Genomic DNA, 26,479 nt, shown 5'->3' with positions numbered 1-26,479 from the left:
AGAATTCACGGAGTTCTGAGACGCAGCTCCTGTGAATGAGCGAGGACGGTATCCGAATGCTCTTCCCTGGCGCCCAAGCCGTGCCATCTTTTTAAAAACATGCATTCATGGGTGGCAATGCCCTCCTTAGGACCTATTATCCGTTCAACCACAGTCTGGGAACCCCCCCGCCGCCACCTATCCCACACCCAAGAGTACAGACCAGGGCAAGAGCCACGTCAGGGTTCATCACAGATTAGAACTGCCACTGCCTTCTTTCTTTTACTCTTTAACAAGGTTTTCTGTTCTCTTTTTTAATTTTTTAAGTAAAATACTTCAGTAAGTATTACAACAGCACTTCAATCGGAAACTCCTGCTTATTCCTTTCCTACAATGGGATCTTTCCTTCAAGAAATAGTAGGCTTCCTAAATCACTACATTTTGGCTTTGTTCACCCCTCAACCCGAGGCCTGTTCTACATGCCATCCAGCCACTTAAACAAGTTAACGCTCCAACCGTTTTTGTAGGTTCTAAGCACACTGAGATAACTACAAATGTCAGTGGCACAGGAGAAAGGAGAAAAGGTAAAATAAGAAAGAGCTGACAAGCAAAGGAAGTCACAAAACAAGCCTCTGGTTGCAAATTCAACATGCCGTCTACACTAAATGCATTAAGCGATGATTAAATAAGTAAGCATGACCTGTTTAATTTCTTAGAAAGAAGTTCCATGGGGTCATGTCTTCAAAATCAAGTACATTTATCATACCATAATTCGGTTGGTCTGGCTGTGCAGTTTGCGCAACTAGGTCTTTATTATGACGCAGAAACAATATTGTGTTTCTCAGAGTGAGTGCATGATCGAAGTATCTCTGTGCTTCTCCTTCACCAGTGCTCTGAACCTAAACCGAGAAAATAAATTTTGCAGTATCACTCTCAAACCATTCATCCTAATATACAATAACCATATAGTACAGACATTAAAACACTACTAAGACTCAGTAAACCAAAATTAGCCCAGGCAATACTGAGACAAATCTTAACCTAAATCTCGGCTGAGTTTCCATTTGAATATATCTTTGAAGATGACAGAAATTATCCTAGCAAGTAAAACTAACAATTTGAAGCAACCAATTAATGCTAAATTATTCTATTATATATGTTTTATCTCCCACATAGGATTCAAATAGGGTGCTTAAAACAAAAAAAGAAAAAAAGCTAAGATCTATTTTCTGCTTCATCCAGAAAAGTATTCCAACCCATGGTCACCAATTATGCTTCTAATTCTTGTCACTATGCCCCCCGTTCTGCATCACTGGCTGCAAGGGACAATGGAGTATGAGATTCAACATCATGGTTTCCACACTACTGAGTATACAGCTTAAATTCATTCGAAAAGGATTCACCAAGTCCCTGTGATGTGCTAGGTATGATCCGTCTAGGACGTAGGGACAGAATAGCGGACAAAACCCCTGTGCTCACTGGCCTTACGTTTTAACGCATGCTCTTCTGACACTGAGTCAGGTGCTTCTTTAACATGTAAAAATACACACATCCCAGAAACAACACAGGAAATGAAAGGACAGGTCTACAAGAGGAATGACTAAATTAGATTGGCATTTAAAAATAAGATCAACCGGGGCACCTGGGTGGCTCAGTTAGGTGTTGGCCTTCGGCTCAGGTCATGACCCCAGGGTTCTGGGATCGAGTCCTGAGTCAGGCTCCCTGCTTTGAGGGAAGCCTGCTTCTCCCTCTCCCTCTGCCCCTCCCCCTGTTCATGTTCTCTCTCTCTCTCTCTCTCACTCACTCTCTCTCTCTCTCTCACTCACTCAATCTCAAATAAATAAAATCTTAAAAAAAAATTAACCAACTAAGTTTAATTAGGACGAGGCTTCTTAAAAAATAGCTAAGAAACTTTTTTTTTTAAGAAACTATTTTTAATGACTAAACTTCAGACTAAAAGGCCTTCCCAAGAATGGCTAGGTGGCATAAAATGAAATAGATATATAAAAATAAAGTGATCTTCTAATTGTTACACATGCTAAAACACTAGTTGAGGTGAGAAAAAAATCAGGAAAAGAGAAGTTAAAATGTCTTAGAAAACAGGGGCGCCTGGGTGGCTCAGTGGGTTGAGCCCCTGCCTTCGGCTCGGGTCATGATCTCAGGGTCCTGGGATCCAGACCTGCTCTGCTCAGCAGGGAGCCTGCTTCCCCCTCTCTCTCTGCCTGCTGCTCTGCCTACTTGTTATCTCTCTCTGTCAAATAAATAAAATCTTTTAAAAAAAAGTATCTTAGAAAATAAAAAATTTATTGGCAAAAAATGATACACATACATTAGAAATGGGATTAACAGGATACTAAAAGCATTGAGGGAATAATGGAAGTATAAAGGTAAAAATGAAAGACCAATTAATTGCAAAGGATTATCTCAAATATAATTCTGCACCATCAAGTTAAAAATCCTATGGAGAAGGAAGAGTGAAAAAAATGTCATTTTTTTTTTAAATATAAAGAAACTAATGGAATCATCAAAAATCCTCTAAGTAAAACATTTAATATACAGAGTTCATCACTGAAGCACAAAAGGTACCAAAATTACTAGTCAAGGTGGAGACTCAGCACACAAACTATTAGCATAAACAGATAACAAAAAAACAAACAAAAAAGACAAAAATAAAAAGCCCAGGGAATGGAAAAACCATGAAAGGGCAATCGAGATTTAGAGCTAAGGACAAATCGGGCTATTTTCATGTAGAGGAAGAGGTGCCTAAGAGCAGCTATGGCTGGAGTCTTCAAGATGCTAACGGGGCTAGTGAGAGTGGACATAAATATGGTACCCGTGGATGCTGCTCCAGATTTAAAACAAGGGGAACAAAAACTTTAAATAAAACTGCTGAAGAGGAGATCTTAAACAGTCATATCAAAGGGAAAAAAAAAAAAACCAATAACAAAAACAAAGGCTATTTTAGAAAAATGTAATTTAAAAACTTACATTGAGGGGCGCCTGGGTGGCTCAGTGGGTTAAGCCTCTGCCTTCAGCTCAGGTCATGATCTCAGGGTTCTGGGATCGAGCCCCGCATCGAGCTCTCTGCTCAGCAGGGAGCCTGCTTCCCCCCTCTCTCTGCCTGCCTCTCTGCCTATTTGTGATCTCTGTCAAATGGATTAATAAAATCTTAAAAAAAAAAAAAATTTATATTGACTATTTCTATACCCCATTTCATTTTTTTTTTAAGATTTTATTTGACATACAGCTAGCGAGAGAGAGCACAAGTTGGGGGGTGGCAGGCAGAGGCAGAAAGCAAGGAGCCCGATGCGGGGCTCAATCCCAGGTCCCCAGGATTATGACCTGAACCAAAGGCAGATGCTTAACTGACTGAGCCGCCCAGGGTCTCCCCTATACCACATTTCATAAAACCAAATCATGCTAAGTGAGAGGTAAGGTCCAAAAACCACTTTGAAAATCACAAAAATCCATTCATCCACTCAGTATTTTTAAGTGTAAATGACTGTTACAGTAAAGGTGGGGAATGAGGCAGACACCAAAAATCAACACAATCGGTATCAAGCAAGGAACAGCACCAAACGTCCTGAGATCCCATAATGAGCAATCCAGACTTACCTTTTCTAGTTCTATAAGAAAGCTGTCCAGAGACTCATCTGAGAGTTTACCAACTTCGAACATGGTGACCGCATGGCTTTTCAAGTTCTGGCATAGAGAAACAAAAATAAAAAAACTAAAATGGATCTTAAAACCTTATACAAGTCTATTATGAATAAGTTCTAATTTTCTTTTTTTAAAATGAAACAGAACATCTCATATTTCTATTATGCTTTCCAATATAACCAAAGGTGATGAAGTGCGAGGCTAACCATCACTAAAAAGTTACGACGCTCCTCCAGGGAATATAAAACAAGACGATTGGCATTTTGTGTTTTCAGGAATAAATCCAGTACTTCAAAAAAAAGATTTCAAAGCATGAACTATTTTACATCTAATCTTTAAACACTGTCACATTTAAACAAGAACTGGACTTACCGGTGAAAGATTTCCCATCATTAAAAAGGCAGTAAGAGTTGAGTCAAACAGAAAAGCAATGCGCTTTGTATATCCTGTAGATAAACTCAAACTGCTTACACTGGCTGTATCCGCTGGAACAACAAAAAAAAAAATCATGATTTAAAATCGAGTGATTTAGAATTATTATTTGCCTACCATTTGGAATGAGAAAGAACTGCAATTCAACTTGATTTAAAAATTCAAAAGTATGTAACTAACTATAAGTAATTTTGTAGTCAGTCCTAAGTGGCCCAATCCTATCCATCTCCAACCAGAGAATGTTTAAAAAAAAAAAAAAAAAAAAAAACTTTTAAGTACTCACTTTCGTGGTGTTTCTTGAAAACCAGTAATAAACCAAGACTTGATAACTGTCAGAACACTTAAGACTAGCTAGCCTGACCTCTTCAGACAAGTCACCTGGCTCGGTTAAGAGCCTAGGGTAAGAACAGAGCTATGCTGTGCTCCTCTCCCCATGCCCCAACATAAAACCACGCGCAGCCCCTCACGCACTATGCTTTCTTTGCCTCCCTTTGTGCTTAGCCCATGCTGAGACCTTCCCTCACTCACCAGCTGGCAAGCTCTTATTCGTTCTTAGCCCAGTTATTATCTCCTCCATGAAGGCTTCCTAAATCTCTAGACAAGAAAGCTCTTTCTCTTTGCTCCCCACAAGCACCAAAACACTTCTCACACTGTTGTGGTTTTTGTGATTACACTGCCTTCTCTCTCCCTAGACTTATTCTCAGAAGCAAGGTACCATAGTCAATTCCCAGCATACTGCTAGGGACTCGAAGACTGCACATCAAATGAATGGTATCAAGAACAAAGCCTAGTTCGCTCTGTGAATGTCGGCATAGACGCCTGGCGTCTCTATACCCTGAGGGACTGCTAACCCGGATCTTCTTGACTATTGGTGTCCGTGTCAGTGGCTGATGAGACTTCCTGCGCGGGACTCCTGCTTTCCCCACCATCCCACGACAGCAGCATCTTCTGTGGGTCTAAGGTACTCCTATGAATGAAGAATCCAGCCACGTTTTACAAATCATGTACATCTTAGCTTATATAAAAACAGATACTGAAGTCAGCACTCAAATTATGAATACCCACCCAGTCCCGTCTTATGTTCAAGCCCCAAATGGAGACGTAGCCCCAAAATGCTCTGCCCACATACAGCAATGGTTCTTAACCAAGACCCATGGGCAGGCTCCAGGGAATGTGAGAACTCTTCACAGCTGTTTGTAAAATACCATATGTACTTTTCTCTGGGGAAAGTGTTCTTGTTCTCATCAGATTCTAAACACCATTCATCGCACAAAAGATTAAAAACCACTAACAGGCAGTGTTCACCTCAATAGTAAAATTTCTGTACATAGAGCAATGTTTTTTTTCAAAAGGAAACTCTAATATCTCAGACTGAATAAATGAATTACTTTAATCGGTTTACAGATGGAACATTCCTCCACGATGAATGAAGCTGATCCAAATTTATTACTTGTCCCTTCTTATGGGCAAAGCCCAATCGGCAATACATTGAAACCGCATTCTGAAAAAATATAAAGAAGTTAGCATTTAAAATAAACCAGACATCAGACTATTTGTAGAGATAAAGTATTGTCATTGACTCTGACACAGTGATCCCCAAACACTTTTATGCCACCAGAAAAAACATTTTCAGTAGGCCTGCTCCTCCCCTAAGTTGTTCACAGATGTGGAAGAGAGAGTACTTCCAATTCTCTGGCCTGGCGCTCTTTAGGACGCAGCAGAAGAAGATGGTGCTTTCAGTGACCTCGTCACAAGACACTGATCGGGCAGCCTCTTGCACGTGCAGGAGCATGAGTACAGGCTTTCACTCCCCAGCGTGGAATACTGCTTCAGCGCCCTTACCTTGGTTTTTTCCATCTTTGCAGGTACCCCCTTTACTGTCCTCACTCCCCTGCACAGCCAATAAGAATCTCACTGTGTCTATTTCTCAGTAGCTAATCAAGACAAAAGTTTCTAATAAAAGCCATTCAGTATTTATAAATAAAAAGAGTATAAAAATTATATACCTTAACCAAGGATAAGTCTATTTCAAGGACATTTGCAAGCTGGAAAATAAAAACAAAAAATTATTTACACTCCTAGAATTATCAATATTACACAGTTGTAATAAACAAGTGAACCATAATCAGCAAAATTTTAAATTATGAATAATTAAAAGACTCAATATATTAATTCTGAAATCAGAACTTTCTTCTTTCCTTATGTCTAAGTAGCATGAATCCAGATAGTGACCATAACGATGGAAGGTTCTTTCCTCTTTAGTCTCTTTTAAAATAAGAAAATGCTTATATCAATCAATAGTCTGCAATCCTTTTACCAAGAAATAAGTTATTTACCAAATTATATTATTATACAGAAGGTAACTTAAGAATTGTAACTTAAGTATATTAATGGTCTATGACCTACCCATGCATATTGACTCTGAAAACATTTTAACCTTATCATTAAATAACTTTATCTACTTTACACAAATGTTTTTTATAATCTTGAGGTTAAGTTCGTTCATAAGACATTGTCATACTTACCTCTGCAACATTAGTATGCTCATCTATGGAAACAAATATCTTATAGAGTAGAGTTTCAAAATAATCCCCTTGTACCCGATTCATTACAAAACCTTCAAGAGGAGGAACTAAAACAAAATAGACTTTTATCAGTGATTCAATTTTATAAAACAAGAAAGCATATGCAAATACCCATTCAAAAAGGGAAACCTCTACCTTAGGGACTAAATTCAGTTTTTGATTTATTTTATCTACTCCACAGCAAGTTTTCTAAAACCCCCAAAGTTAAGGCCATCTACAACCCCATCTACACAGAGGACTCTGATAGTAGAGCACAAATCCTACAAAGAGTAACCCCAGGGAACTGTCAGCATTACTGAGGCAGAGGAAGTGCTGGAGGACATGAACTGGGTAGAAAGGCAAGGGGACTGGGGCTGCTTCGGAATGGGGAAGGCTTCAATGGGTGTGTTTTAATGCCTTACAGATAGCAGGGGTGACTGGGCTAAAGCAGAAAAGCAGGAGACCAGGGGCGTCTGGGTGGCTCAGTGGGTTAAAGCCTCTGCCTTCGGCTCAGGTCATGATCCCAGGGTCCTGGGATCCAGCCCCGCATCAGGCTCTCTGCTCAGCAGGGAGCCTGCTTCCCCCTCTTTCTGCCTATCTGCCTACTTATGATCTCTCTCTCTCTCTCTGTCAAATAAATAAATAAAACCTTTAAAAAAAAAAAAAAAAGTAGGGGCACCTGGGTGGCTCAGTGGGTTAAAGCCTCTGCCTTCGGCTCAGGTCATGATCCCAGGGTCCTGGGATCAAGTCCTGCATCGGGCTCTCTGCTCAGCGGGGAGCCTGCTCCCCCCCCACCCTGCCTGCCTCTCTGCCTACTTGTGATCTCTGTCAAATAAATAAATAAAATCTTTAAAAAAAAAGAGTAGCTCTTAAAAGTTCTCATCACAAGAGAAAAATTTTCTGGTAATTCTGTGTGGTGATGGATGTTATTAACTAGACTTGTGGTGCTCAATTCCCAAAACATACAAAATCATCAACACTACAGTTTAAACCTGAAACTAACATGGCGGATGTCAATTTTAACTCAATAAAAAATAACAAAATAAAAATTTTAAACACGTTAATAAAAATAAATAAATATAAAGAAAAAAATGCCTGGAAATAGCCAAGAAAAAAAGTTATTAAAAAAAACAAAATAAAACAAAACTCACAAGGAAGGCCCAGCCATAACTAATGTTAAAGGTTACTTTAAGTCACTGTAGTGAAACAATACAGTATAAAAATAAAAATAAATAAGTGAAGAAAAAAGGATATCAGAATTAGATCCAATGCAGAGGGGAATTCAATGTATGACAAAAGTTACGCTTCCATTCGGTGGTCATGGCTTATTGAAAAAACCGTCCTAGCATTTATCCAAATGTTACTGGTTTTCCAAATAGAAGAAAACCAACTTGGGCCCTTATTTCACATAAAATACAAAAATAAGTTCCAGGGGTGCCTGGGTGGCTCAGTGAGTTAAACCTCTGCCTTCGGCTCAGGTCATGATCCCAACGTCCGGGGATCGAGCCCCATATCGGGCTCTCTGCTCAGCAAGAAGCCTGCTTCCCCCTCTCTCTCTGCCTACTTGTGATCTCTGTCAAATAAATAAATAAAATCTTTGAAAAAAAAAAAAAAGTTCCAGCTACAGGTTTGGATTTATATGACAAAGGTTTTTAAGAATTTTTAGACTATTTCTATATGTATCTTAGAAGTATTCTATTCAAGCTTAACAGAAATCTAGAAAGCTGTAAATGAAAGGGGAGCCATAAACCAAGCAAGTATAAGGTCTGACGATGGACTAAATACGTCTTAACAACAAAACCCCTTCGTGACTATTCTCTTTATTTATCCAGTTTATTTGTTCCACCATCATACTGCTTGTTTTGTTGAAACAGAGATGAAATGCTTTCTCTGAAATCAACTTCGGTGTCTCGTGCTAAATTCGATGGCCTCCATCTTGTCAAACTGCTTTCCTTTCACAGGTTATTCCAAATTAGGGAACATCCCATGTTCCATGGCGACAAGGAGGATATATTCAGCACTTGTAAGAGCATGAGTCTGTCTGTACCACCAGAACTTGCTAGATCCTAAGAAAAGCCTGGCAGAACACATCTCTGCAACGGCGCAGCCATCCACTTGGCCCTTCTCAGACCACACCTTGCAGATGCACTTAGTGATAATGTGAGTCAGTGTTCAAACAGTCAACAGGGACTGAAATGAACTAATCAAAAACCAATCTTTTTAGGAGATTCTCAAATGAGTCAACATTAGTTTACTGATGAGAGTAAAGACTAGCATAACGCATAATGCATTCCTATTTTCTCACAGTGACAGGAAACCACTATCAGCCCCGTCCTCCAGAAATCATTTCCTTGTCAAAACCTTTCGAACTGTAAAACTAGTATTTTATTTGTTATAGCAGCAATTCTACAAAGCAGAATTAGTATTTCATTGCTTTTTGGCTGTCCTTCCAAACTGAAAATAGAATTCACGTTTGCACATGATTCAAAATCCACTCTTAAAGAACCACTGGCGCATGCGAACACAAATAAAGGTCGGGACACACGACAGCATGATAACCTGTCCGGATTCAACACGGATAGGAGGGAGTATTCTTGTCATAAGCCCCTATCGTCGCTCAATAGTTAGTAGCAAAGTCATTCCCTGGCCATTTTTGACATTTTATATTTGATTACACAAACATTAAATATCTTAGTATGAGGAAAGATACCAACAAACCAGAACAACAGCTGAAAGATGTGCTGGAAAACATACCTTAACATATGACCTAAATACAGTGTAAGAAATCTAACCTAGAGGAGAAAAGCTCCACTGTGTTCAAGGATGTTAACCACATCACTACCATAGCAAGAAAAGTGTAAGTAATCTCAATAACCAGCAACAGGTTAATACACTGATACATCCACCAGAAAATACACAAGGGCTTTAATAGCGGTTTAACTGGGGAATGGGTGAAGGAGAAAGGGAGGAGTAGATAAAGACGAGAAAGACAATAGTGACACAAAAAAATAAGACAGGCACACAGAGTAAAACTATCAGATCACAGGACTGAACATCTATAAAACCAGTTATGCACTGAACAAAGACTAAAAGGACATAAATCTGTAAAATCATTGAGTTGATTTGGGATGTGAGAGATTTATTTCAGATTTCCATTATTTTGACATTACGTGTACAACAATGTGAAGATAAAAATAAGGAATTTAAGTAAAACACACTGCAATGTGTTACCATGTAACAAAGGAGAAATGCTGTCCTCTGAGAAATTCTATTATTGCAGATCTCAGAACGGTATGTGTCTAATCTGTTAGGGTGATAGATGTGATGTACGCAATGCCCAGGACCTAGTAACCACTGAAAAATAGCGGAAAACACAAACACATACTTACCTGCTATACAACTGTCATCAGATATTGGGACATCCAGATATATAAATCCTTTGTTATATAAGCCTACGGAAGCAAAAGTATTTGTTTTAGGTGGAACACTAAACTACAATAAATTTAAAACAAAACAAAACAGATTCCTGATTTTCTATAAAGATCCTTACAACTGAATGCTAGATGAAGGAGAAAAAAAAGTAAACAGAAGAGGAAAAGAACTGAAGTTTTCAAATCTGTTTTCTTCATATGCTCAGAACTACAGAAATATCCTTATAACTCATCTGTATAAATTTCTAGTGTATGTGTATAACTGAATGAAAGCCACACAGGGAAACAATGGACCAAAGTCACAGCTCAAACAACAACATGCCTTAGTAAATAGTACCATGTGTATCTAACTGATAAAAATTTCTATTAATTATTGATGGTTTAGAACAAGTTTTTATGTTGACAAAAGACCGCTTCTACTAACCACTTACTATGTACTACATTGTAATCAAGCGATCCAGAGAGCTGAGGGCCCGCGTCGATGATCTTATCAATAGCGCACTTCTCAGACAATGTGCATATCTATAAGAAGAGCAAAATATTTTCAATTAAGTTCGATCCAAAGTAATTTGGAAGTCTCCTGAAATCATGTTTAAATCAAATGATTATTACGATGATGATTATTATATTATATATGATTATATATTATTACATTTTATGTATTATACGTGATTATGATTATTATGTGTCATTAGCTAAATGTACCACATACTTTTTCTTTTATCACTCTAGATTCAAAGGAAAAAGCTATGTACATAACCGTCAATTAAGGCGCCGTAATATGCTACCAACAGAATGGAGGACCAAGTAATTGTAAGTACCAATATTTGCTGTTAAGTATTAAGTGTTACCTAACAAATGCCAATATTTAATCATCATCTCTGAATGGGATTTGGATCCATTTGCTGACTCTGAACTGCTCAGATAGGAAGTTTATTCAGACTCCACATGCATTTATCAGTGACAAGAAGTTCACTATCTTATGACAGTCTGACAGCTGTTAGGAAGTTCCTACACTGAGCCGCTCATGAGATTTAATCCATCTTCTGAAGTAAAATAAAATGCAAACTAAAAAAAAAAAAAAACCCACACTCACTTTTATTCCTTCCACCACAGAGAGGCGTGACCTGGTCTCTAGGCCCTCTGGTCTGTGGCCCTGCCCCTTTTCCTCCAAATCAGCATTTCTTCTACCAGGCACAGGCTCATCTGCAACGTGGTCTGACCCTGGGAACATCACTGCCCTTGATCCAGGCCCTCCCCGCCCCCCCATCAAAGCACCTCCCTCTTCCGGAGGACACTTCAGCAGAGCCACGTGGAGCACCACTCCCACAGCAAAGTGGCTGAGGTAAAATCCTGCACCTTCACCCCCACGGTGACTTGAACCACTACTTCATGTCTCTGTGCTCACTTTCCTCATACATGAAATGGCGTACAAGGAAGACCCACCCGGCGGGCTGTTAAGAGCATCTGAGACAATACAAAAGGTGCTGGGAACAGAGCCCCGCGCCTCTAGCGCACAGCAAGTGCTCGGGAAGCGCCGGCCGCTATCGTGGCGGCTGCAGCATCACGTCACTTGGGATGAAGCTTCTGTCTAATCCGAGTCCCCAGATTGCTGAACACGAACCAAGTCAAGTCTCCCTCATTATTGGATTTTTAAAAATGTACTGACTTGAGAGAGAGAGAACATGCATGCACGCACATGTAAGCAGGGAGGGGGCAGAGGGAGAAAGGATCTCAAGCAGGCTCTATGCGGAGCGTGGAGCCTGATGTGGGGCTCGACTGCACGACCCTGAGATCACGACCTGAGCAGAAATCAAGAGCTGGACGCTTAACCGATGGAGCCACCCAGGTGCACCCGACTCATTACTAAAGAGTGTCTTTGAAAACCACCAGTATTCCAGCCTACCACCGTCATTTACAACTTTGAACTTACACTTAATTTTCTTCAGGAAAACCAAATAGTGTTACTTTTTAGAAAAATTAGAGCTATGATTAAAAGTTATAATTTAAAAAATAAAAATCCAACGTTTAATTCCAAAGGGATCTACCTTTATGTCATCTTCTGTGATATATCCTGCCTGCACCACCCACCACGCCTCTATGGCGATCTCCACCGGCTTCACTGGTAGAAGATCACGAGCCGTTTTCCTTCTGAAAAATTTCTTCAATGGTACAAACATGAGAATTTGCAATCAGCCTGAAATCCATACTTTCTTTTTTTACTGATCATAGTATAAGACTGTTTCTCACAGTCTAACAAACAAATCTTTTTAAACCCTCCTGCTTTAAAATCTGAAGAATTTTAGATATACTGGAGAGAAATATACTAAAGAGAAAGTCATTCTTCAATTATTTCAAACTGAATTACTTCAAAACACTAATCACCAAGTCTGGATCTAAATCCAGAAACTCAAAGGAGTTTTTTACCAGGAGGTAAAAATGAATTTGGAGAACGTGTCCTTACTTCACCCATCATGCTGGGAGAGGAATGAGCAAGTAAAAAGACCAGCAGAGCAAAAATTAAATTTTAAAAATAAATATTTTATTCCTTAAACATTTTAATTCAATAATCGCATAAGCATAACCTAGAAAATATGGAGGAGTTGTTTTGGTATTTTATATGAAGCATATTTTCTTGATCAAAGAAATTTCAATTCAGTATTTCTACTACTTAAAACAACCAGAATGTGTGATAACAGGGATGAAAAAAGAAAGGGAAGGAAACAACTAACTTACTTTTGACGACCGACACTGATTCATCAGATCAATGTACTGATTTCTTCCTATGCCAAGAAGCCTTAGACCTGAAATTAAGAGCCTTTATTTTAAAAACACTTAATGTATCTTAAAATATCAGTACACCCAGGTCTTCTAGGAAAAAACCCTTAGCTTTTGTTCATCTCTGATGACTAACAATCAACATCAAATTAAAATAAATTCTTCAAACAAAATACAAAAGAAAACCAAACTGGGAAAGATGAACTCGAGCTGACACCTCTGACAATGTCACATGGAAAATCTTTAAAAAGCAGAAACCCTTCCAATATCAGGAAGTCAAAGTGTACTTCTCAGCAAAAGTTTCTCCTTACACAAGAGAACGGTGTCACATGTCAAATATATACTTCCTTAAAATAAGCATAATAAAGCAAATTATATTAGTAACAACTAGGTATCATGCTGTGAAACTATCGTGTACAAATTTTAAATTTTCTTCCCTCATGTGGAACACAACACAGCCCAAGTATCAGAAAGAATTCATTTTCTAGAAATACAGACTTCTCATTTTACCCTCTAACATATTTCTCCCTTAGACATTTAGACTAAACCTTATACTTGACTTGCCTCACCTGATAAAAATTCCTACCAACACTGTTGCTTGCTGTTTCCATGCTTCAGATGTTTCAGGTTAAAAACACACATGACGACACACACAACAGCATGCATGCACAACGACAGACTAATCGTTACCTTCAGGTCATTTCATACTTACAGTCAGCGGCAGTAAAATTGGGCAATGAATCATAACTCTTCTCACTGTTCATAATGTCCTTTCAAAAAGAAAACAATTAAAAATTCTAAACGCAAAATATCCTTAGATAAAAAATGTGAATAAATACATATTAAGAGAGCCAAACAGGATAATCAGAATTGTTGCCCGAAGCACTGAGATGAGAGTGTGCGACCTAAAGCATGCAGGCAGCCCTGTGCTACTGGCCACCTGGGCCCAACCGAGTCACCGAAGATCAGCCCTTCCGGTCTTGGTTTCCCACAGCGCTCCTGAATCCCAAACATCTGCCCTGCAACTTGCGCTCTGTGGAAGCTACGCAGAGAACACCGCTTTCAGAGCTCCCGGTTCCTGCCTCTCCATGCCTCACACCACATCCCAGATTCGTGCCCCAAGAGAGGGCCCCTGATGTGTCACGCTTCCATCAACACACATCTGAGACGCGCACCACCAACAAAGACTGTGACCGCTCAGTCATCTTTGCTCCTACGAAACCCAACCAGCAGCACAGTTAACCTCAGCATCCAGCTTCTTCCAATGCCCATCTGTTACTCCAATAATAAACCAACTGTCTACCGTGGGGATAGGGCCCATTTTCAACCTAGGACCTACACCCAATGGTGTAAGAACAGAAAGCAGAGAGCAGCGAGTGCCTGGACACAACTGAAAGTTGGTAAAGGGGAGAAAAAACCCTCCCCCTATTATCTCTCCTGAACCTCATGGTCAGTGCCAGCAAACAGAGGCAGTCCAAATTATTCTACGTACTGATTACCTGCCACCTTCATTCTGCTGCCCTGGCTCTCAGGAAAGGGGATCGACAGAAACTGGGGCTGTCAGGCCTCAAGCTTTACACTAATATTTCCTCCCAAACAGGGACACAGAGACATGGGAGACGCAGGACGGCCTAAGTGCTTGTGAAGAAGGGGCTCAGGGAGAAAAGCAAAGGGAGCTCTCGCAGAGGAAGCCACATCGGAACGTGACCTCACTGTCCCTGCACGTTCCCAGCTCCTTCAGTTCAAGGCCTCCCCCTGCTCTGGAGGCGGCTAGTGGGCCCAAAACAGTGGCACTCAGATAAAATTAAGTAGCCACTGAATACTAGACAAACATTGCCAATCTTTACACACAGCTCACTTAAAAACAGTATATTTAAAGTTCCTTGACAAAGGTCTAAATGCTGACTTTGGAAAAAAGCTAACATCCAAAAATTAATAAAAATGGCAAGACATTAGCAGCCAGAACTACAAATACCTTTCTTTTTCTAACATGTGTATTGCATGTTGGGTTTATAATCACTTATTCTTTCTCTAGTCAGAGAATCGTTAAACGCATTAAGTTTCTCTGAACTCAATGCTCAGTTCTGTCACCCACATTTTCAACCTTAATCACGTGTTCAAAGCAGTCGGTTTTATAGAGACTCTGCTAACATAAATGAATGACTAATGCTACAACAGCACAGAGGGTCAACAATGCCCTCAAAAACACGGCACAAACACAGGTACCTTTCCACTATGAGAGCCTGGACGACAACTCCTTGTACAGTGTGGATGACACAGTTAACTCGTAACCAACTCTCTTTTTTTTCCACTGTAAACTCAGAAACAATGCCCACTAGGGCTGAGAAGGGCACAGCCAGTCACTACTGGCATCGCTGTTGACGACACAGAGTCCCGTCCCATTCCTAATGCCCCACGTACACCGTGAACTCACCTCCATGATCCCAGTATAGTATGAAAACGGTGTTATCCTCAGGCCCTTTACCATTATATCTGACAGATGGTAAGGGTACAGCATGAGATGATCACGACTGTACTTTAGCAGCTCCTCGTAATATTTGCGTTCATCTTTCTTGACATGTTTAACTGGGGAAAGCGAGAAATTTTCAATTTTCATGTGTCTTACAGTTATCTAAAATTATAAATGCAATAACAACTACTTTACAAACCAACATTAACTAAAAATAAAAGCACAGTAGTTGGAAGAGAACAAAGGAAACTAAGTTGGAACAAAGAAACAATTAAGCCACAAAGAAACAGACTTCAGAGTACACAAGCGGAATCTGCAACAGGACAGATAAATACAGAAAGAATTCTTACCAAGTCAGAAAGCCAAGAAAGCAATCATGGAATGTTCTCTCTAAAAGATGCAAAACGCAAGCTAGAATTCATCAAATCCCTTACTATACCACAAGAGAGCCAAACTGAATGGTAGTTTTCAATGCATCAAGTCAATTTCAAAAAATTATTTAATAGTTTTTGTTCTTTAAATGGAAAAAGACCCCTGATTCCCATGAAATACATTTAAATAAAACAAAACTATCTCTGAACTATAGTGCTTAATCTGAGAGTAAATCCATGCACAGGAAGACTAGCAGGGCAATAGAACAGACTAATGAGTCATCTGACAAAAACCAAACATTTAAAGAAAAAGTTAAAACACACACACACACAATCAACTATGCTTAAAATTTGTTCCAATTATTACAGAGATTTCATTAAACTTATATTTTGAAAATTTATGGGGAAAAAACCCACAAAATCCAAAATCAGAAACTATTAAGAACGAACGTACTTCTCTTCTGGCTTATTTTTTCACCTAAAGTGAAAAAAGTACGTCTGAATTGAGATTAATATTCTATAGGTAAAATGAATCTACAAATGATACTCTTAAAAAAAAATAATTTGAATCCGATTTAGAAGGAAAAATTTACTTGCTCATACAAATTGTTGTTAGGTGGGATGGGTCAGTACAGAGCTTCTAAAATGTCTACATGGAGTAATTTCAGTATTATAAAACATGCATGGGAAAGACAGGATAGATTAATGAAAATGGTAAATAGCAACAGGAGTTTCCACCGTGATATAAAAATGTCTCTACTTACCTAAGTTGTTTCTATATCGTAATTGATTGCGGATACTGTAAAGAACAACCTGCTTTTCATATTCTCTCTGTGAATTTCCAAGACTCTTAAAAAAAAAAAAAATCAGATAGTTTTAAAAATAGCTTCTGAACTAAACAATACTTTTTCCTCATACAGTTTCAAAACCATGCTCCTTAATTTTATCCTACTACCTCTAATTTCCAGGACAAAGAATATTTTCTTAAATGCTATTATACTAATTTTCATTCTATAATATTAAACAAAAATTCGATGTGTTTATTTTCAGTTTGCCTTTCTAAAAGGACTTAACTGAAATTACCTAAAGTATTTAATATCAAATAACAGTCCAAGAGCATAACTTCATTAAACTAACAAAAAACTAAACTCTACTTAAAAAGATTTCTTTCTTGGCTGTTCCTAATTTGTGTGTGTTGAATAAGTGGACAGATGGATAGATAGATGAATGGATGGTTTCTTACACCTACTTATCTTTTTAATTTAAGAGTGGCAACTAAAGACAGATCCCTGTCTGATAATTATTTACATTTGAGTGCTATGATTATTAAAAATTAATGTCTCTGGAGAATGTACATTTCAAATGTACCTCTAAATGATAAGATGACTTCTTTCCTCTTTTCTTTCTAAGATTTATTTATTTGAGAGAGAGAGAGCATGCGCACACATGCAAGTGTGGGGAGGAGTGGAGGGAGAGGGAGAAAAAGAATCTCAAGTGGGCTGCCCACTCAGCACAGAGCCAAATGCAGGGGTTCAACCTCAGGACCCTGAGATCATGACATGAGTGGACATCAAGAGTCCAGTGCTTACCCGACTGAGCCACCCAGGTGCCCCAATAAGATGACTTCTAAAAAAACACCTTCTCCTTATGGTTTTGTTAAAAAAAATTTTTAGACAACTTTAGAATTCTGATACACTTTTTAATGGGCAAAAACCTTTCTAGCTGTGCTTTGGTGTTTTAAGTTCAAAATTGGGCTCTCATGAAAACAAGGAACAAGTATGTCTGATTACAGTCAACATTACATTCAATGTGCAACCACAAACTCAATTTAACATGACTGCTCTCCCTCTTTTTAATTACTAGGTATGATCTTTCCAACACGCTGTAATATAAAATCAGACATCTTAGAAACTAATGGCAGAAAGATCAGAGGATTAAGTTATTATACTTCCTACCCACAGGTCTGCAAAGCCAAGGTAAATGTTTCTACACATACCTTCACCGAAGGCCATCTTCATAAGACAGGTTAAGACATAGAATAAACTGGCCCATAACTGGACCACTGGTGGGATGTACTTTAACAAAAAAGTGACATGTGAGAAAACGGAAATCTTTCTTCCTGAACCTATGTTAATTAGTTTTCACAGGCTAAACAGTGACCCGTACTACTGACAGAATATACGTGCTTTTATTTTTTTCATCCATCTTAACATCTGCAGAGGTTAGGAGCAAAGGTCATCACAGAGACACTACTTCACATCCTCTATGCAGCACCAAAACCTGGGTAATAAAGATGTTGAGGGGAATTCAAATGCTGGGTTTGCTACAAAACTTGTAAAGGGTTTTCTCTAGCTTTGTTGCCAGAGAAGTAAGCCTCTTTCCCAAAGAACACAAAACACAGACGCACACAGCACACGATTTTGGTAGAACCTGGAGCATCTTCTGCACTTGAGGTTTGCTCTTCTGTTTTAAAATAAATCTCTTAATTTATCTCAACTTACAACCAGGTTCCGCCTTTCTAACTTCATTCCTGGGAACGCCAGAACAAAAAGTGTAATCAAGCCACTCATACAAAACATAAGGGCCTGTTAATTATAAGCCAGTTAGAGAATGCAACGTTTCAACATCTAAGCCTTCGTGCCAGGAATTAAGTAACAACTGACCCTGATCAATCAATACATATGTGGGCCCACAAATACCTAAAAACTTTCTTAGAAGTTGATTTTGTTCTTCACTACCCAGATACATAAAATAAAACTGCTCTGTTCACAAAGATTCCTTGGCTTCTCTCCACTTCTCCCCCAAATTTCCCACCATCCACATTCTGAAACACTGTTACCACCACAGGAAGCAAACTAAAAGGGTCATTTTACTCTGAGACCCACTGACCCTGCAGAAATAAGGACCAGGTCTGACAGATGAAGTACAGCGGCATATAAAAGGCACCATAACAGATTCAGAGAGGCGTAGCCGCTGGCTATCAGACAACCATTGCACATCAGATTATGCTAATAGCAGAAGGAATTTTTTTCTAAAGACTTTGCTCCCACAAACACCAATCACGGCCCTCCACAATAAAGATACGCACAATTTTTTAACTGACTTTCTTAGATGATACAGAACATCGTCATAAGACTTTCCTTAAAATAACTACAAATTGTTTTTGAATAATGAATACAAGAAACTAATAAGCTACAAAAAACCTTGAAATAATGGCCTTATCTACAACTTTTAATGTATTTTTTAAAGTCCTGCACAGACCATTATCAAATAAAAACATTTCATCCCATCCATATAAAAGCTTTATGTACAGTTCGTAAAAATCTGGAATCCCCTTACCACTAGACATGCGCTTTTAAGAAAAATCTGAAATCACCTTCTCACAGCTTTCAGGAGTGGGAAATGAGTCATTTCTAAATTAAAGTCATCAAAGCTTACTGGAAACTCTATCAAAGTATTTAGTAATAGCAATACTAAATAATGGCAAAAAAACAAATTCCTTCCGTACAAGGACCATTTCCCACTTTTAAAGTGACTGAGCTTTAGTCCTGGAAAAATACTTCTGACTGATACCATCACTCACTTGCTCCAAAAATATTTACTAAAAGCCAACCATGTGATAGGTGCCCAAAATACAAAAGCAAAACAGGTAATGTAAGCAGCAAATGCAACACAGTGGGGTTGAATGGTATGGATGAGAAACAGTTCCAGGGAGGGTCAACTTCTCTAGATGTAGGTCAGGGAAATCCTTCCTGGAGGAGTTCTGACATTCAAGAAGTTACAAGTAATCTATAAGAGACAGGCAGTACAGGACTGAATGGGCCTTTTAGAAATCTCACCCCAGTATATTATGAGGAATGAATGTGAGGGAGTCCTTCACTGAAGAAGAAAGACCAGACAGAAAGCTGATGTAGCAATCCAAGGTGGAGCGTGACCTAGGTGAACAGTAGTAAGGCTAGATAAAGTCCAAGGAAGTAAGTAGTACAGATGGATTTTCCAACACCTTCTCCAAGTGGAAGTTTATCCTAAGCTAAGACAGCTATTGTTTAAGTGATCTTATCAAATTTTAATTTAATGTCACATTTCTACCAAATGATAATACTGATTTGTGATTATTTTTAATAGTCCTAAGTATTAGATATGCTTTTGCCAATACTAATTGAGATCCATTATTCATGCTAAACGTAATTGAATCATCCATCTTTCTTCCATTATGCTACATTTATATTCGTGAAACGAAAAGTAAAGATGGAAACAAAGAAAAGCACTCTTGGTGCTTCCAGCTGTCTCTGGATACGCCACAAAACTCTAAAGAACAAAACTACCAAAGCCTTCATTCGAGCTTAACAAGAGAAACACTCTTTCAAGCTTAGAGCTTTGTTCTTCCAAGTCAAGATAAATGCCACATGGGCAGCCACAGAAAACCAAGAAATCTTAGTTCCTTTATCTTGCTACTTTCTTGTTGGGTATCTTCCGTTGAAAGCACTTTCCCCATCACGTGATGCATTGCCAGGACCTTAATATTTGTTTCCCAGTACTACGCCCCCATGCTGAGTGAGGAAGCAAACTAATAATCCTATACCATCACCACCACCATCCCAAACGTTCCAAATATAACTGCCCAGCGCCAGTGGAAAACAGAATTTCACTCTGAACCAAGCAGAAAGGGAGGAACTTGAAGCTCAGTCCATGGCCAGAGAAACAGCGCCTTATATGCAGCATCTATCACTATCTTCCTAAGATTCAACACCACCTGCCATGTTCAGTACTTCTTTGTTTCGTTGTTTACTGTCTTTCTTTACTAAGACATAAGCTCCATGAAGGCAGGGTCTCTATCTTGTTGACTGGGGCAAATTACCCATACCTGGAACAAGGCATAGCAATCAGGTGTTCAGTTAACATTTGCTGAGCAACTGGTAAAAATGTCATTCAAGCAGTTGAGAATTAACCCTCAAAAAAAACCCAAAAAAACCTCCTGACACTCTCTTGTTCAAACATCGCTAGTAAGCCTATCCTGTCTAGGGGATACAGTCCAACAATCAGAGTAGGAAAGCCCCTTCAAAATCTGGCCCTGCCTGCTTTTCCAGACTTATCTGCTACCAACCAACCTCCACTCACTCACAAAATCCCACCTCCAAACACCAGTATACCCACATCTCCACCTCCCGGGATACTAAGTTGCTAGCTACTCTCAACACGCTCTTTCACTCGTCCAAGTTCTTCAAATAACTTTCCGTCTCCCCGGAAAATCTTACTCCCTCTTATCTCTCATTCGTCCTTTAAGGCCCAATTTCAGTGCCTCCTCCACACGGGCTCCAGACACTCCCTGGACAATTTCTTACTCCTCCGTGTGCCCACATACACTACAATACAAGGATGTGTGCGCGGCTATCCTCCTGTAACGCAGTCACTTGTTTCTCGTCTATTCCCCACCATCCTGAAGTTCTGGAGATCAAGGGTCGCAAGCGCCTGACCCAGCGCCTGGTTTTAACGAGACTACAGGCAAAGGGGCCAAGCGAGTCCATCCCATTTACCAACCGCCCCATCCTGCCCCTGTGGCCCCACAGCCGTCCCCTCCGAACCCCTAGCCTGCGGGACTACTGCCCCGAGACCGCGGCGGGGGAAGAGCGGGAGTCAGCCGCCAGGGGCAGCCCCGGCCCAGCGGGCAAGGTGAGCAGGTGACGGCAGGGCGGGGCCCCGACCCCAGATTCCGGCCCTACCTGCCTCACGTTGGCCGGCAACTTGCTCCAGGGGTAGTTGTGCCGGATGTGAAACTCCACGTCTATGTTCATGATGCCGGGAGCCCGGCCGACAGCGGCCGTGACCGCAGCTGGAACGACGCCTCCCGCTTGCCCGCCCTCGGCCTATCGGGGAGCCCGCGGGAGGCCCCGCGCCTCACACTGCGGAGGGCCGGGGCTGCCCCATGGCCAGGGATCCCGACAGCTTCGCGCTGCCGGGCCACGGGGCACAGGAGGAACAGAGACCCTGCCAGGAGCGCCTAGGCAGCTCCAAGTTTCTTCCTAGTTTCGGCCCGCCGGAAATGGCTTTGGGCTTGCGTCACTTCCGCCCTCTGGCGCGAGGCTTGAGGGGCGGGGCACTGACTGGCCTCCTGACCCGCCCCCAGACTGTAGGGGGCGGGGCAAGGAGGTGGTAAGGCCAAGTCCGAGTTAACCGCCCCCTGCCCACGTGTTTGGCTCCACCTGTCAGTTCTGGATGAATAAAGATAAATTCTTGGGTCTGCATTGCCATTGTCGGATGTCCCACTTTTCTCCAGTTTCAGGCACTGGAGTAAGTTGTCTAAGAATGTCTAAGAATTCCTCCTTGGGGAGGAAGTCATAGCTGGCTTTTTTTTTTTAAGATTTTATTTATTTATTTGTCAGAGAGAGAGAGAGAGCGAGCGAGCACAGGCAGAGGCAGAGGGAGAAGCAGGCTCCCCGCTGAGCAAGGAGCCCAATGTGGGACTCGATCCCAGGACTCTGGGATCATGACCTGAGCCGAAGGCAGCCGCTTAACCAACTGAGCCACCCAGGCGTCCACATAGCTGGCTTTAAATAGCGGAAAAGCAAAGCCAGCACTGAAGAGTATCTCCAATCAATGGGGTTGGGCAAACTGGACCACTATCTTACACCATACACAAAAATAAATTCAAAACTGATTGAAAACTGTAACCCCTGAAACCAAAAATGCCTAGGAGAAAATATAGGCAGTAAGGTCTTTGACATTAGTCTCAGCAGAATTTTTTTGGACCAGCCTCTTCAGGCAAGGGCAACAAAAGCTAAAATAAATAAATGGGATTACATCAATCTAAAAGCTTCTGCACAGCAAAGGAAACCATCAGCAAAATGAAGAGGCAGCCTACTGAATGGGAGAAGACATTTGCAAATCATATATCCAATAAAGCGTTAATATCCAAAATGTAGAAAGAAATTCTATGACTTTGTATTGAAAAAAAAAAAAAGCTGTGAGAGGGCAGGCACCTGCAGGAAGGCCTCCTGGCTTCGAACAGGGCGCCAGCAGGTCTGTGCTTCGCTCCCTCAGAGTCCTGTCACCGCTGACAGGATTTTTACCAAATGTAAATTGTTGTCTCACCAGCCATTAGAACTCAGAGCCTTCTTTGCTTATTACAATGCCATCTGCAACAAAGAAACAGGCCAGCTCAGCCGATCTGACAGGGAACTGGTCATCATAGTGACCAGCCTGGCCAAGAAGAGCCCATGCAGTAGGGTTGTCCACAGTGCCAGGTACAGGGTCTACTTGAAGAACCCAGTGCTCCCTGACCAGGTGTGTGTGAACTGGAGAGAGTCTGACCTCCCTGCTGGAGTCTGCACTTGCAGTTTTCCAAGCTGATACATAACAGATGACCATTTCAAAAAGCTCTCAAGCGGCAGAGCTTCAACAGAGAAGATACCTGGGATATTGCTGCCGTTTCAGCTTTTTTTTCCATGTCCAACCGCCTCGCTCATTTTGTCAGTCTTGTTTGCAACAAAGAATTCTATTTGATGGGCACAACCAATGATGTCAAAGACATCAGGAGGGAACCTGCTGCTCCCGAAGAATAGAAGCCTAAACAGAAAGACCAGTGTTAACATTCCAGGCACAGTGCATTATAAGGCATCTGTTAGGAAGTAATTTTTAAACACATCTAGTAGATTGGGGAGAAGGTAAATGAGTTTGCTCCCTGCCTGCTAGATCAGATAGATCCTAAGCGTTAGGGAGACCCAGGGGCATGGGATACCTGGGCATAGGGGAAATGTTTGCTTATTTCAGGAAACCTTTGCCAATGGTTTCCTTGTATTGTGATCTAAAAGGAACATCAGAGCAAAGAAGTTCAAAGGATGCTTTAGACATTTCAGATGAACAGATATCTGTGAAGTTGAGCAGTTGAAGTTGAAAATTTTTTAGCACTCCAAAATAGTGTTACATAGAAATTGGTCTCTATAGACTGTGATTTGCAGTCAAATCCTTGTGAACATGACATGATTGTATTTAAAGTCTCTCAAAGGCAGTGGGTAAATAGGAGCAGTCACAGTTGAAGTTAATCTATCTTTAGTGCCTGAGTCTCAATGAACTTCCAGTATTTTTTTTTTTTTTACTGCTGGGTTTTTTAAATCATGGCCATCTCAACTGAATTTTAGTTCTTATGTAATTTTTTTATTTTAGATTTTAGTAAAAATTATTTGGAATAAGTGAGGACTCACATTTTATTTTTTAAAGATTTATTTATTTATTTTAGAGAAAGAGAGACAGAAAGCGTGGTGAGCGGGGAGGACCAGAGGGAGAAGAAGAGAGAATCCTATGTACACTGTTGAGTGTAGAGTGCAATGACGCAGGGCTCGAGCTCACAACCCTGAGATCATGACCTGAGCCAAAAGCAAACTCACATGCTTAACCGACTGAGCAATCCAGGCGCAGCACACAGTAAAAATTTCTAACATATTTTACAAGTCTATTTTCTACTTTGTTGGGGGACTTTTCATCACCATTTGAAGTTTCTCTAGGGAGGCTAGTTCTTCTTCCTCCAGATTAAGCCTCTTGAAAAACGTGTACCACTTTCTGTGCCTTTTTGTTAGAAGTAAGAGTGGCATTATATTTAGACGGGATCAGCTTTAGGGGCAGAAATCAAGAATACTGTTTGGAGTTTTTTCCCCATGCTTTTATTTATTTGTTTGTTTGTTTATTATGTTCAATGAGCCAACCTATAGTAGTACATCATTAGTTTTTTTTTCATCATTAGTTTTTGATGTAGTGTTCAATGATTCATTAGTTGTATTTTAAGCAGAAGCCTAAGAAAGAAAAAAACAAAAACAAAAAAAATGCCATTAAACCCTGAATTACTGAATGACTGGTTCTGTGTGTTATAGCTATCACGGCCTTTATCGGTTATCTTCTCAAGAATCATTCTCATTATCTTACTGGTAGAAGTACATGCAAACCTGCGAAGTTTTCTCTTCCCATTTGGCTTCTTCAGATTCTCTAAATTGTTGGTGAACGTTTCTTAATCAGATTGGGGACTATGTGGTGTTAATTTTGAATTGCCTGAATGGTGAAATCCGATCTTAAGGGAGCACAAACTTTCATTGCAGAGCTTTCATTTTTCTCTCGGAACTATATCTTAAGTATCTTGGAATATGTTACCTTTTAAAATTGTTTTATTTTACCTATGGAAAAATAATAAAAATTTTTATAAAATTTTTGAATTTTGATTAAAATATGGACAGAGAATGTGAATAGACATTTTTCCAGAGAAGACATACAGATGGCCAACACACATATGAAAAAAGGCTCTCGGGCGCCTGGGTGGCTCAGTGGGTTAAAGCCTCTGCCTTCAGCTCGGGTCATGATCCCAGGACCCTGGAATCGAGCCCCGCATCGGGCTCTCTGCTCAGCGGGGAGGCTGCTCCTTCCTCTCTCTCTGCCTGCCTCTCTGCCTGCTTGTGATCTCTCTCTGTCAAATAAATAAATAAAATCTTAAAAAAAAGAAAGAAAGAAAAAAGGCTCTCCACCACCCATCATCAGGGAAATGCAAATCAAAGCCACAGTGAGATATCACCTCCCACCTGTCGGATGGGCGCTTATCAAAAAGACAAAAAATGACAAGTGTTGGTGAGGATGTGCAGAAAAGGGAACCCTTGGGCACTGTTGGTGGGAGTGTAAATTGGTGCAGCCACTGTGGAAAACAGTATGGGGGTTCCTCAAAAAATAAATACAGAACTACCATGCAATCCAGCAATTCCACTTTTGGGTATTTACCTGAAGAAAATAACAACACTAATTCAAAGAGATATATACACTCCAATGTTTATTGTAGTATTATTTACAACAGCCAGTATATGGAATATTACTTGGCCGTGGAAAAGACTGAAATTTTACCATCTGTGACCACATAGATTGAGCTAGAGAATATTATGTTTTAGCATTTATGAAATAAGTTAGAGAAAGATAAATACCATATGATTTCACTTATATGTGGAATCTAAAAATCAAAGCAAATGAACAAGACAAAATAGAAACAGACTCATAGATACAGGTACCCAACTGTTGGTTACCAGAGGGGGGAAGTTTTGCCCAGTGGGGGAGGGGGGCGGACAAAACAGATGATGAGGATTAAGAGGTACAAAGTTGCAGTCATAAAATAAGTAAGTCAGTGGGATTGTAATGTACAGCATAGGGAACATAGTCAACAGTATTGTAACAAATGGTAACTAGACTTATATGGTGGGGATCATTTTTTAATGTATAAAAATATTGAGTCACTGTGATATACACTGGAAACTAATAAGCTATTATATATCAATTGTACCTCAATAGAAAAAACTTAATCTAGGGGCATCTGTGTGGCTGAGTTTGTTGAGCATCTGCCTTCGGCTCAGGTCATGATCTCAGTGTCCTGGGACTGAGTCCTGAATTAGGATTTCTGCTCAGTGGGAAGTCTACTTCTCCCTCTCACTCTCACTCTCTCTCTCTCTCTGTGCTTTCTTTCTCTCTTTCTCTCTCTCTCCCTCAAATAAATAAATAAAATCTTTATTAAAGAAAAAATAATCTAATTATAATTGCATTAAAATTTCTTAACTTTCTATCCTTACAGCTCACATCTATTGTTATAAATAAGCAAAAAAGAGAGCGGGAGAGAAACTGTTTTTAAAGTCTTTTAAAATGTCCAGATTTCTTCTTTTGCTTATTATTGGGAACTCCTCATGGGTATGACAAGTAATGCTAAATATAATTCCCCATATTTTCTTTAAGTATAAACAATTAAATTATACCACAGCAGATGTAATCAATTTTTAAATGATA

At 40.0% G+C, this 26,479-nt stretch overlaps 1 protein-coding gene across 6 annotated transcripts in view; it reads right to left on the bottom strand.

Moving 5' to 3' along the window:
* The window catches only part of LOC116862785 (protein FAM91A1), a 43,236-nt gene extending 21,519 nt beyond the window's left edge, over positions 1-21,717 (bottom strand). For 2 of the 6 annotated variants that reach the window (XM_032850180.1, XM_032850182.1), the window contains exons 1-15: positions 21,406-21,717; positions 16,450-16,534; positions 15,279-15,430; positions 13,557-13,614; positions 12,803-12,870; positions 12,115-12,228; positions 10,498-10,588; positions 10,025-10,087; positions 6,597-6,703; positions 6,078-6,116; positions 5,460-5,572; positions 4,923-5,038; positions 4,012-4,124; positions 3,595-3,681; positions 746-878 (exon numbers count right to left, since the gene is read on the bottom strand). In XM_032850180.1, coding sequence (XP_032706071.1) covers positions 746-878; positions 3,595-3,681; positions 4,012-4,124; positions 4,923-5,038; positions 5,460-5,572; positions 6,078-6,116; positions 6,597-6,703; positions 10,025-10,087; positions 10,498-10,588; positions 12,115-12,228; positions 12,803-12,870; positions 13,557-13,614; positions 15,279-15,430; positions 16,450-16,534; positions 21,406-21,477 — 1,411 coding nt within the window. In that variant the 5' untranslated portion in view covers positions 21,478-21,717. Of the gene's footprint in view, positions 1-745; positions 879-3,594; positions 3,682-4,011; positions 4,125-4,922; positions 5,039-5,459; positions 5,573-6,077; positions 6,117-6,596; positions 6,704-10,024; positions 10,088-10,497; positions 10,589-12,114; positions 12,229-12,802; positions 12,871-13,556; positions 13,615-15,278; positions 15,431-15,664; positions 15,772-16,278; positions 16,335-16,449; positions 16,535-21,405 lie in introns of those variants that run through there. The other 4 variants (XM_032850183.1, XM_032850181.1, XM_032850184.1 and 1 more) reach the window with 4 other exon arrangements.
* Between the last annotated feature and the right edge of the window lie 4,762 nt (positions 21,718-26,479).

Source organism: Lontra canadensis, unplaced genomic scaffold (assembly GCF_010015895.1).
Source record: "Lontra canadensis isolate GAN:19392208 unplaced genomic scaffold, GSC_riverotter_1.0 scaffold327, whole genome shotgun sequence".
Classification (NCBI taxonomy): domain Eukaryota; kingdom Metazoa; phylum Chordata; class Mammalia; order Carnivora; family Mustelidae; genus Lontra; species Lontra canadensis.
This window is presented reverse-complemented; position numbering and strand designations above follow the sequence as displayed.